Source organism: Carassius gibelio, chromosome B6, assembly GCF_023724105.1.
Source record: "Carassius gibelio isolate Cgi1373 ecotype wild population from Czech Republic chromosome B6, carGib1.2-hapl.c, whole genome shotgun sequence".
NCBI classification, from domain to species: Eukaryota; Metazoa; Chordata; class Actinopteri; order Cypriniformes; family Cyprinidae; genus Carassius; species Carassius gibelio.
In genome coordinates this window covers 24,294,687-24,307,355 of record NC_068401.1, presented here as the reverse complement: position 1 = coordinate 24,307,355, position 12,669 = coordinate 24,294,687, and the positions used below count along the sequence as shown (strand labels likewise).

The following is a 12,669-nucleotide window of genomic DNA, read 5'->3' as shown; positions in this document are numbered from 1 at the left end:
TTTCTTACAGTGCATCTTGTTATTTTTAATGGAAGCCTTGTTGTTTTTGATGTTTAAATATTAACTTTGTTTTAGTCTTTTATGACAGTCCCTAAGCTGTGAGGAAACAATGTTTTGTGCTATGCTGCCATCTACAGGCAATCCATATTTAGGGTTTTGTTTGCTACATGTCTCAAAATAACTTTACCTGCAACTTTACACTTAAATCAATCTACTGAAATGTAAAAAACTAAACTTCTTTCCTGATTGTTCCTGGATATTTGACAAAAGGGGAGAAAAGGCAGATTGATATAATCAAAGACTAAGTGGCTCAGTAGATTATAGCATTACCTGTCCAATGAGTCACACTTAATTTTAGTAACGTCTAATGTCCTGTCATGACTTCATCTATTGTTGACACTCTGTTTGGCTTTCAGTCTATGTGGGTAACGTACTGTATCTGTGGGGTCCAATTTTAGACGCCCCTTTGAGTGCACTCTCTAAGGTGCTTAACATTTATAGTATCTACTTAAATGATAATCCAGCTCACTGATGCCTTTCACACTCAGTTTATGTAGGTTGTATGAGGTAAATAATCATGGGTTTTACTTTTTATGCATGGTTTTTCCAGACTTTTTCAAATCAGAAAATAACCACAAAGAATTTTCTGAAATTTCTTAAAGTTTAATTGTTATTTTAACATCTCATTAATCTGAAGACAAAAAAAACAAATGTTTCTTAGTCAATTTTTTTTTATAACAGAGTTAGCAAACTGGATATCTTTTTGCAGATTTTTTACTTTTTTCCAACAATGCCTTCTATTAGTGTGCTCTCCAAATTATTTAGAATATTCTGAACCGATCTGGAGCGGGATTCTTCCAGAGAGCTTTGAGAATCCCCTCCTTCCTCTTCCAAGTCCCCACCTCTCTCCTAAACAGATTATTGAGGAGCTAAAGGAGCTTGCATCGGTCCCTGTGTCGTCTCAATAAGGCTTAAGAGTTCCAGAGGAAACAGATGGGATAAGAAAACCAGGGGATCTAATTACAGAGGCTTATTTAGCAATACAAGGCCCGTCCAGAACCCAGTCGCAAGCCTCAAGCCGCTGCTGCTCCTCGCAGTTTCTCTTTCATAGTTATTCGTCTCAAAGCCTTGAGACAGCTACGGTTGTTTAACATGGAGAACGAGGAAGAGGAAGATGAAATCTTTACCACATTTCAGGGAGGATATGAAAGGCAGGAAGATGTGAAGGAGCAAGAGGAAGAAGAAGAACAAGAGGAAGAGGAGCCAGAGGCTGAGAGGAAAAGCAGTTGGGATGTCCCAATTCCAAGTCGATCACTGGCCAGTCGCAGAGCTTCACTTCCATGTCCGGTTAGTACCCACTATGTGTGTAGTTTGTATGGCATACAGGCTTTTAAATGAGAGCAGAAACAAACCACTTGTTATGGTGCCAGGCTCTGGCTTTCTCTACCAGAATGTCACCGAGCAGCTGATTCAATTAACAGTTCTTAAATAGTATCTCAAAGCACACTTGCTTAATATGGCTTTTCCTATAAAGCAATTTAGTTATCTTATCTTATTAGTTAATTTAGCATTTTTATATCTGTTTACTATTATTTTTATTTTTTCTCTATGTTCTATAACTATGTCTCATATGCACTGAAAAAAAATTGCTGCTAAAACAGTTTTCACTCGGGAATAACTAGTTACTGTCATTTCCCAATTAAGTAATACAAATAATCCAAACTCTTAAGAGCAGTTTATCCAGAAATTACCTTCCACTGTTTGGACAAAATTGATCAAAATGGAGTTAGACATTTTGATAATAGAGTTTCTGTTTGTGCTGTGTCTGCGTCAAAAATGGCATTGAAGTTGGAACATTTTTTTTATATTTATTTTGATTGAAAAACAAGTAAGAAGTATATAAAATTCTGCCCTTGCATTCCATGTGTGCTCATCATATAAAATGCTTTGTATCATTCTCACATACTGGATAGTATGGAACATCATATTTTAAACAAAAGTGGATTTCTGCAGCTCAACTTCTGCCATTATTGAGATACTGCCCAAAAATTAATTCTATCATTATTCTTTATTATCAAATTCTATTATCAGATTTGGTAAGCAAAAACTATTTGAGAACATTGAACAAGATAATACTATTTCAGACCCACTTGAAAATTTAATGTTGAATTCAATGCATTTCTTGTCATTTTTTTTAACTGTTAAGTTGACAAGCAGTGGAACAAAACTATTTTTTTAATATTGTTGCAAATAAAGCAACATTGGATTCCACTGGCTGAAATTTGTGTAATACAAAAAAAAAAAAAAAAAAAAAAAAAGGAGCAATTTCTTCAAAATAAACTTTTCACTACTTATTTTATACTGTAGTAAATTCTTAATGAAAACACAATGTATGTGCCTCTCCCTTAGTATTTTGCATGCATGCATATTTTTCAGGCTCAGCTGAATGCGATGCATCTGAGCCGTCTGCACGCTGCCACCACAAGCCCTAGCCCTAGGCCAGCGTACCTGAGCCACTGGCTTCAGAGCGGTGAGGCAAGGCCATGCTCTCGCTCCAGCCATGTTGCCAATAGAGAAGAGGAAGCACACACCAAGAGCAGCGCATGTGAACGACGCCCACATCCCATCCCAACCATCCCTGAGGTGCACGAGCCTCTGGAGAGAAAAGCTCGGTTTAGGAGCCGCAATGTCATGTCTCTGGTTGGTGTGATATGATTTTGCTTTTTAATGTGTAAAAATGTTAATGATTACCAATAGGTTATGCTATCACAAGAGCATTTAGATAAGATAAGATCATTTTATTGTTATGATACAATGCTTTGGCAAGGCTAGAGAAATCTGAGGCTATATCAGTGGAACTACGAGATATGTTATATCCTGAAGCTAAAATTAACAAAGCTAAAAACACACAGCAAACAACCTGTAGAGAAATTTATAACCAATTTTTAACAGGTTTTTATCCAACTTTTTTTTTTTTTTTTTACATTCAATCAAGTATGTTTGAATATTTTGTTTAGATACTTAGTTTTGACTTAGTAATATATTTGCGAAGCAATTATAGGCCTACTTTAACTTAAGTATAAATTATTATTCACATTCTATTGTGTTAGCAGCATGTTTCCAGAATAAATCGCAACTTTCTATATCACAATTCTGACTTTATATCTCAAAATTCTGAAGTTTACATCTTGTAATTTCTTTTGCTTGTTTCCGCCATGGAATAAATACACTAAGTACACTATGTACACTATAAGTACATGTAAGTACACGTACTGTAAAATAAAGTGCAACCATTACTTTTATCTAAGAATATAGAAGATATTTGATGACATTCAGTGGACTATCACTTTATTTAAATGATTACTTCACAGAAAACTGAGAAATGGAATTACATTTTTGTAATGTTGATCAAATATAATGGTGTTTGTTTTGTAGAGTGATGCAGACAGTTTGTGTCTGATCTGCCATGATGACCTACGCAAAGGAGGAGGAGTTATCAGAAAGCTTCACTGTTCCCACAGCTTCCACAGTGAGGTAAAGGTTCAGACTTTAGAAACTAGTTGCCAGGTTATTGTAAATGATCAAATTCAACTTCAGAAATCAAATATTGCCAAATATAAATGACCCAGAAACCTGGACTTTTCAGTTGAGCTCTTTTTTAGCTGCTGAGCATTTGATTTTTATTAAAAGTTTTTCCTCACTCTACATAACCCTCTTAAGGGAGTTTAATACTTGAAATTGTCCCCTGTCTTGTTCACTGGGGTACTGAGATACTGTCCTTTGTAAAGCTGCTTTAGAATGTGTTGATGAAAGCACTGTACGTAACAACCAAACGTTAACAAAATACTGTGCTCCTCTGGTGTAGTGCATAGAGGAATGGCTGTGGACCAAGCAAACCTGTCCCACGTGTCAAAAGCATGTTGCCATGCCAGAGCCCCTGTACTGGACATCTACCAGAGTAATAGTGCCCTGAGCTCTTCCAGCCATCTCCCATTCAAACTACCTTGGACATCAGATGGCTAACCAAAACATCAGACATGATGGTGGATAACTGACATGGATAAAGTTATTCAGAGAAACATACTGGTAGAGCATTTGTTTGTACATAGGCTAAATGATTTTAACTTCACTAAGTGTAAAACTTTTTTTTTTTTTTTTTAAATACTTACATATTAATAAAATGTGTTCTTTTCTATTGTGTTTTTCTTTTTCTGCAGGAATGTAAGCAAACTGCACAAGTTTTATGAAGTTGTACAATTGTACATTTTAAAATGTACCTCGCTATATTAGTAATTCAGAGTAGGCCTACTCGCAATGTTCCGTTTTCAAAACATGTAACTACTATCAAAAAAAGTGTAGGCCTGCATTTGCCAGGTGTATCTGAGTAAATGTGCTTTTGTTTTACTATGCTGTACTACTTGGGAATTTTTTTGGCAATTCTTACCAAAACTAACAAGTCAAAATAGCATTCCTGTGATGTTTACTAAACTTTAATTGAAACAGCCAATAAAATATATTTTAATGTTGTCGTCATCTTTGTCCTTGAGGGTTTTTTTTTTTTTTTTTTTTTTTTTTACCAAAGGAGCATGTTTTATTATAAACCTATGTCTTTGATGAAGTTTAAACAACGACCATTTTTATCTAACATCTGATCACTGATCTATATATATTATAGATCAGTGCATCTGATGTGTTACATACAGGATGATAGTGAGACAATTTGAGGTTAAACAAGTTATTGTGTGGTTATTTTGCACAGTTTAAGTTAATGTAAATACCTAGCTAAGCTGTTACGTGAGTATGTTATGTTTAGATACATAAAGTTTAAATGAGTAAAATAACGGCAATGGAATTCCACCAAAAATAAAAAATAAAGTAAATTCTGAATACTTGTTACACCTCTTTTATTAAGATTTCAAAATGGATCGTCTAGAAACATATTGATACATACTTTATATAATCGGGGTGGATGTAATACAAAACGCAATAAGCGTATAAAAATGTTTACAACAAAAGCAAACAAATCACGGATCTTTTTCTTAAACTATGAGCTGCCTTTTGTAAATTCTATGGTTCTGGCTTCCGGTCTCATCTGCGTCCACTCCGTCCAGCTATTTTAAGCTGAACAAACCCGTTCGTTTTGCTGCTTGATATTGAAAGTTGCTGTGCCTTATCATATTATTTTAATGTATTATCGTAATTATGAACACATTGGTTTGTAGTGCAAACAGTTTTACCGTTCTCACCCATAGGCTTACTTCCGCGTTAAAGAAAAAGGTGGATACCCATAGACAGTAAAAGAAATACAATAAAAGAAAGGAAATACCCCGTCGTGCCGATTCAGAACGTCGAGCGTAATGACGTCGCGTGATCGTTGTAGTGGCTACACACGGAAGTCATCGTGTGCACCTGTTACACTTTCAAACAGGAAAGAGAACGAATGAATACATATTCACTCGAACTAAGTCGCTTCGAGCCAGTGTTTTAAACTTGAAACGTCTTTTTGGGGGGTTGTTGTGAAAAACCCCATCAACCTGAACCTTTATGGACAAATTAAAGAAAGTTTTGAGTGGCCAAGATGGAAGTGACGACCTCAACATACTACAGGTAACGTTAGTCTACTTTATTACACTTGAGTTAAAACTTCATGTGTTTACGTCTAATTATGTCCAGAGTGTGACGAGATATCGTTTTGAATTCGCATCTAGACTTTTGGTAACGTTACTTGTTTAGTTGCGTGCATGTGTTTACGCGACTGTCATTAGCAAAAGCTTGATATCTGCCTCTTTATGAATATCAAATGGATTTAAAGCTCTTATGTTGGACATGAATATATATATAAACGCTGTTTTAGGAAGCGAATGAAGCATCAACACTGGGATGGGGCACGCGCGTCAAGGGATTCCTCGCGTGTTTTGTGGCTGGCGTCTTGTGTTCAGTTTTGGTAAAAGGAGTCCACCAGTCGTTTTATATCGTTTTATTTTAATTGTGCATACAATGGCCAAACGTCTACTCTTTCCTTACTTTGTCATTCAGGGAACCTGCTTGCTTTGGGTGCCCAGAAAAGGACTGACACTCTTTGCTGTCTTTTACAGTTTAGGTAATATTGCTTCTATTTTAAGGTGAGTCATGCAGCTTTCATTTGACCAGCTTCGATATTATTTCACCCAAGGTGTGTCACTGGCTACATTGTTTATGATGGTACACCATGTTTGCTTTGGCATGTGGTCAGTGACAAATACGGATGTTTGAGTTGAAGAACAATTTAACAAATTGATTAATAAGTGACTTTTAAATATCAATTGATACAAGCACACTGAAGAAAAAGTATGTAGAAACACATTTCACTGAGAAATTGCAAAAGAAGGTCACAAATAATTACAAAGAAACTGCAAATAACACATTGAGTTAAACATGAAATGAAGTAGATAACTGAAATAGTATTTTCTTGTAAAACACTCTGGTAATCTTAGTTTAATTCACTATTTTGTAATCATTTTTATAGTAAAATTAATCAAATATTTTCCTTATTACATAAATGAGTTATTGCAAACCTCTCAGTTGTATTAAAATGAAAGTGTGTGTGATTTATTTTTTAATATCATGAAGGGTTAAACCAAAATCTTTGGGGCTATACCATTTGACATTTAAAAACCTAAACCTTTTTTCTTATGTTATATGTCTGATAGCCATAAGTTTTAATGGCTCAAAAAATAAAATAACTCCACAATTTTGTCCAATCATATGAGAACTAGGTAAAAACTAAATTACAATAAGAAATATTAAAGATCATGTCTATTTTCAACCCTTTCATGGAATATGTTCCCAAATATATATCAAAATAAATACTTTTTTTAGGAGAATTAAAACATGTTCACCACCTCTGTAAATGTTGAATGTCAAACATTTACAGCATGTTAAAGCATTTGTGAAAAAATGCAATGCAGTTGTAGCATCTGTGAGAATCTGTAAGTCAGTCCTGAGGTCTTTTGGGTGTGGATTGTTTTCAGCACGATGTTCTTAACGGGTCCATTAAAGCAACTCAAGAGGATGTGTGACAAGACGAGAGCTCTGGCAACTGCCATTATGATTGTGAGAGCACACATACATATACAAATATCATATAGTAATGCACAGGGAGATTCAGTCTGTCATATAATTCACTAATTGGCCCTTTTCCTTTTCCTGTAAACCAAACATTTGTTGTAAAGACATGCCTGGTGCTAACCTTCTGTGCTGCTTTTTGGGTAAGTGGGTTTCTTATTTAGCATGATTTTGTTTTGTTAGGCTTATAAAATTGGTGTCATAATATGTTATGTAACACAGTGTGTAAATCTGCATGTTTATTATATGTAATTGTTTCTTTTCCTTATCTTTTTCATTTCTTTGTTTTTGTATTTAGTGGAATAACAAAGGCCTTGCTCTGCTGTTCTGTATCCTCCAGTTTTTGGCCTTTACATGGTAAGATACCAGCCATAGTTACGTTCTTTTATATATGACTCTATAAATGTTATAATTGTATATATGGAGTACGTGTACAAATACACACAAACATTAATGTGTATATATAAGAACGAGTGAAAGTGAGAACACCAGTGATATAAGACAATAAAAATACCTTGAACTTTGAACCATGCAGTGCTGTAAGTGATATGTTTACTTTTTTAATTGGACTGACATTATTACCTGACAGATATCACTGTAATAGGCATCCTGAACTTTCACGCCTGAGATGGCCCAGGGCTTTGTAAAGCTTTCAGAAGTTAATTTGTGGTTTCAGTGGGCCTAGATATTTGAAACAGGAATCTGAGGCTGATGATACATGGGGCAACTTTTTGACCAATTCTGCTGGGCAACTTTTTTTAGCAATGTTGCCTGGGCACTTTCCCCATTGAGAACGGGTAACAAATTTACATTTGGATATTTTAGATTGGTCATGGGCTCTTTGTCTCCGTGCATGGCAACATTGCTCAAAAAGTTGCCAAGTGTATCATCAGCCTGAGAGTTGAACTGGATATTTGAATTTAAGCACCAAAATGCTATTTTGCCACTTGATTTTTTCAGCACAGAGATGATGTTCTTCTGCCCTCTTTCTTGCTCCATTTCTGATTACAGTGGTCTCAGTGGGTGGGTTTTAGAAAGAGGGGATTTGTGTAGTACAGTCAATAAGTCTAGCAGAAGTTTCAGAATGGCTCATGTTTCCTACAGCACCTTTAAATCCATGTTAAACAAATCTAATATACAATATGAGTTAAATCATCTTTAAAGTCCCAGAACGAGAAGCTCAAAAATATGTTGTTTATTGATGTCATGAAAGGGTTAGTTCGCCCAAAAATGAAAATTAGGTCATTAATAACTCACCCTTATGCTGTTCCAAACATGTAAGGCCTCCTTTTATCTTCGGAACACAGTTTAAGATATTTTAGATTTAGTCCGAGAGCTCTCAGTCCCTCCATTGAAGCTGTGTGGATGGTATACTGTCCATGTCCAGAAAGGTAAGAAAAACATCATCAAAGTAGTCCATGTGACATCAGAGGGTCCGCTGGAATTTTTTGAAGCATCGAAAATACATTTTGGTCCAAAAATAGCAAAAACGACGACTTTATTCAGCATTGTCTTCTCTTCCGTGTCTGTTGTGAGAAAGAGTTCAAATCAAAGCAGTCTGGATATCCGATTCGCAAACAAATCATTCAGTTCACCAAATCGAACTGAATCGTTTTAAACGGTTCGCATCTCTATTACGCATTAATCCACAAATGACTTAAGCTGTTAACTTTTTTAATATGGCTGACACTCCCTCTGTGTTCAAACAAACCAATATCCCGGAGTAATTCATTTACTCAAACAGTACACTGACTGAACTGCTGTGATGAACACCGAGCCGAGCCAGATAACGAACAATAGACTGACTCGTTCACGAGTGAAGAACCGGTTGCATCGGTGTTCAGATCACCAGTAGTTCTTTCGGACAGTTCGATTCAATAAACCGGTTGAAGAAAACGGTTCACCAGTTCTTTTGCGCTCGACGTAATGGCATCATTGGTGATGATTGCCCTTGATTCAAGCCTTCGGTTTACCTGGGCTCATAACATTAGCACAGAATCAGTTCAGAATCAATCACCAAAAGAATCAGTTCAGTTCAGATGCTCTGTGTTTCGGTCTGCTTCACGCTGAATCACACATGCGCAGTATCATTGGCTCCTCGGTTCACGAATCGGACGCATTTGACAGAAACGGTTCTTGACTCATGAACGAGTCAATGTTTTGTTCGTTATCTGGCTCGGCTCTGTGTTCATCTTCAGTTCTCTCTTCACAGCAGTTCAGTCAATGTACTGTTAGAGTAAATGAATTACTCCGGGATATTGGTTTGTTTGAACTCAGAGGGAGTGTCAGCATTAAACAAGTTAACAGCTTAAGTCATTTGTGGATTAATGCGTATTAGAGATGCGAAACGTTTAAAACGATTCAGTTTCATTTGGTGAACTGAATGATTCGTTCGCGAACCGGATATCCAGACTGATTTGATTTGATTTTTGTCGTTTTTGCTATTTTTGGACCAAAATGTATTTTCGATGCTTCAAAAAATTCCAACTGACTCTCTGATATCACATGGACTACTTTGATGATGTTTTTCTTACCTTTCTGGACATGGACAGTATAACGTACACACAGCTTCAATGGAGGGACTGAGAGCTCTCTGACTAAATCTAAAATATCTTAAACTGTTTTCCGAAGATAAAAGGAGGTCTTACATGTTTGGAACAGCATAAGGGTGAGTTATTAATGACATAATTTTCATTTTTGGGCGAACTAACCCTTTAAGAACTTGTAGATGCAAAAGCGCATGAAACTGAGCATGGAAGAATTATTTTAGCAACAGTTGGGGTTTTGTATCTACACTGAAGATATTTAACAGACATTCTTATCAAGAAGCTATTAAAATAGGGCAATAGTGGCCCTGCTCTGGTAGCTGTAATGAAGTGAATGCTGCTGTTATTCCATATTTAATTGAAATCTTATTTAAAGTGTAAATGTGTAAAACCTTATGTTATGGTGACCAAATGTCCCCACGAGGATAGTAAAACCTGAATTTTTCAACACTATCTCATGACAAATTTGTACATAGTTTATCAGGTGGTTAATTCGTACAACCTTGCTCGTACAATTTTGTGTGTTTTCTGTGAGTGGTAGGTTTAGGTGCGGGGTTAGGGGTGGTCATTTGAATATGCACAAATTGCAGTGAGTTCAGCTTGGATTTTTTTTTTTATATTATGGGGACATTTTTTGGTCCCCATGAGGAAGGCAGCATATAAGTCACACTGGATGCATTTGAAATTGTACAAATGCAAGTTATTTGTGAGGGTTAAGGTTGGGAATGATAGAATATACTTGTACAGTATTAAAATCATTATGTCTGTTGAAAGTTCCCATAAAACAAAAGAGGTGAAAATGTAGCTTAAGATCTGTTTAAATTGTATCCCTTTTATTTCACAGGTATAGCTTATCCTACATTCCTTTTGCAAGGTGGGTTTCTTTAAATTTTCAAAACCATACATTAAAAAAAAGAAGCTGTTGACACAAATCAACAGTCACTTGAGGAGACAAATTACAAATAAATTAGCTTAAGTGATATAACAAAATAAAAAATTGCATATGTCAAAGTATGTCACTGGACCAATTTACCTAATTTTATTGTAGTTTTTTTTTTTTTTTATCTATTATACAATATATACATGTAAAATTGTTAAAATCTGCCATTTCCATTTTGAAATATCAGTTTTGCAATTTAAGTGTCTATTGTCTGTAATTCACATAATTGCTTCATAGACTAAAATCTAAATTCTGTCACAGCCAAAATAAGGCACTTTTAATCATCTGTTTTTTGGCTTTGGTGTTTGTTTACCTTTGGCTGTTTGTTTTTATGTAGGGATGCAATTATTAAGTTGTTCTCCGCGTGCTTCAAGTGAGATGCCTCTACATTTGGCCTTGGCTGTCTCTCTATGTGCTGCTTTGGCTCCAGCTTCGGTGCTACCTTCAATGCCACTCATGTACCCACTCTGCAGCCTGGCACAGACACCTCACCACACTACAGGCTCCCCTTACTCTCCCCAATGGATGGACGCTCTCCATCTGTGTGAACAAGCACACACAGACAAGTACTCACACACACACACACTTGTGCTTTACATTCAAGTAGGGAAATATGAAGGATGAAATAATCTAATTAGGTAAATGGTTGAGTTTTGGACACTGCCCTATAGTGACATGCTTGGTGCAACAAGATGGAGCAGCTTATTTTACATTTTAACTGCTGTGTAAGTGATCATTCATTCTTACGTGCCTTCCTCTCTGCCTTTATCCAAGGATAACTTAAGGATTAGATTGGGTAGAAATGTAACCAGTGTTTGCAGTTTTTTAGGATTTAGGTTGATTTCTTTTTATGCTAGAACAAGACAATGATGAAGGGCTTTCTAAATAATTGATCCAATTATATTTTAATTCAGAAGTTATCTATTATAGGTAAGTAAAAGGATGACAGAAATGTCTTATTACTTATTGTTATCTTATTAGATAAGTCAAATATTAAACTCTTATTAGGGTGCCAATGTATATCTTTATGGTCCATTTGTCTTCAAAAAAACTATTTATTTCTTTGCATTTAGGAGTAAAATGATGTGCCTTTTTCTGATTAATGTTTATTATGCCTGTCCTTATTTTTTCAAATCACAGACACATTTCCTTTTAACTGTATTGATTTAAAAAATGACAGTGGTAGTTTTCCTCCTTGTTGTCTTTTAAAATGTCTACTAATATATTCACTGAAGAGATTCATTTTATTTATATGTATACAAATATTTTTCTGACTGAAATGTACATTCCAGAATTATTTTATCATGACTCAAATTGAAATTTCCCCTACATCATGATAATTAATTGCCCATGTTTGTTTCATTATATAGATTTGCATTATTTCTATGAAACGATTTCTATCTGAGGTGTTTAAAATTGCTACTGCTACTGTATGGACATTATAACTATCGATGCTATTAAAAGTTATTGACGTTCATTTAGTCTATGTGAATCAATTTCTCTTCTCCAATTCTAGTTTTACTTTTTCATTTGAGTGCATCCTACAGTATTGTAAATGATGAGTACTGTACTTACGTGCTGTCATTTAAGAAGCCCCGTCCCACAATGCATCTGTGAATCTCATTAAGACTTTTATGAGTTGACTGATGTGCGTAAGTCATCTGCTAGTGAAAGGTCAGAGAGGGTTGGTTTGCTGATGTTTGATATGCCGGTGGATTCACCGCTAATGAGACTCTTTTTCTCGGATTTAAACTCTTTGAATCCTCTAATCTCCGTGCGCGTGGCTCTGTGATTAGAACACCGGTCGCTGGATCGAGTTTCCCTTCATTGCCGCCCGCTGCAGAGAACATCCAGTATTTGATTTCTGCTCCACATGTCTTCCACAATACTACAGCTCTTTGACAGAATGCCCTTGTTTACGCCCTCACACATGAGTCCATCTTGTGAATCAGCGTGGATCTTCTGATGCCTCATAGCAGTCCGATTGCAGTAAAGCCAAATGAGGTTTAAAGCATCACGTATACAAATAACAGCTCCATCATTCATTTAAAATGATATATGTGGATTTAGAATTGTCGT

The 12,669-nt window shown here is 35.7% G+C and overlaps 2 protein-coding genes across 3 annotated transcripts; both read left to right on the top strand.

Moving 5' to 3' along the window:
- The first annotated feature begins 932 nt into the window (after nt 1-932).
- On the top strand, nt 933-4,531 carry si:ch211-207l14.1 (E3 ubiquitin-protein ligase DZIP3). 2 transcript variants are annotated; one of them, XR_008154311.1, is made up of 5 exons: nt 933-1,347; nt 2,437-2,700; nt 3,436-3,534; nt 3,866-4,086; nt 4,218-4,531. XR_008154311.1 is itself a non-coding variant. In XM_052559268.1 (4 exons), the coding sequence occupies exons 1-4, from the start codon at nt 1,153-1,155 to the stop codon at nt 3,971-3,973; spliced, it is 666 nt and encodes a 221-aa protein (XP_052415228.1). In that variant the 5' UTR covers nt 933-1,152; the 3' UTR covers nt 3,974-4,531. The 2 variants fall into 2 exon arrangements, 1 of the variants encoding a protein (XP_052415228.1); XM_052559268.1 differs by having other exon boundaries at nt 3,866-4,531.
- An 807-nt stretch (nt 4,532-5,338) lies between these two features.
- sft2d2b (SFT2 domain containing 2b) lies at nt 5,339-12,067 on the top strand. The gene is made up of 8 exons (XM_052559269.1): nt 5,339-5,607; nt 5,855-5,944; nt 6,037-6,122; nt 7,011-7,092; nt 7,212-7,247; nt 7,403-7,461; nt 10,495-10,524; nt 10,928-12,067. The coding sequence occupies exons 1-8, from the start codon at nt 5,545-5,547 to the stop codon at nt 10,965-10,967; spliced, it is 486 nt and encodes a 161-aa protein (XP_052415229.1). The 5' UTR covers nt 5,339-5,544; the 3' UTR covers nt 10,968-12,067.
- The last annotated feature ends 602 nt before the right edge of the window (nt 12,068-12,669 follow it).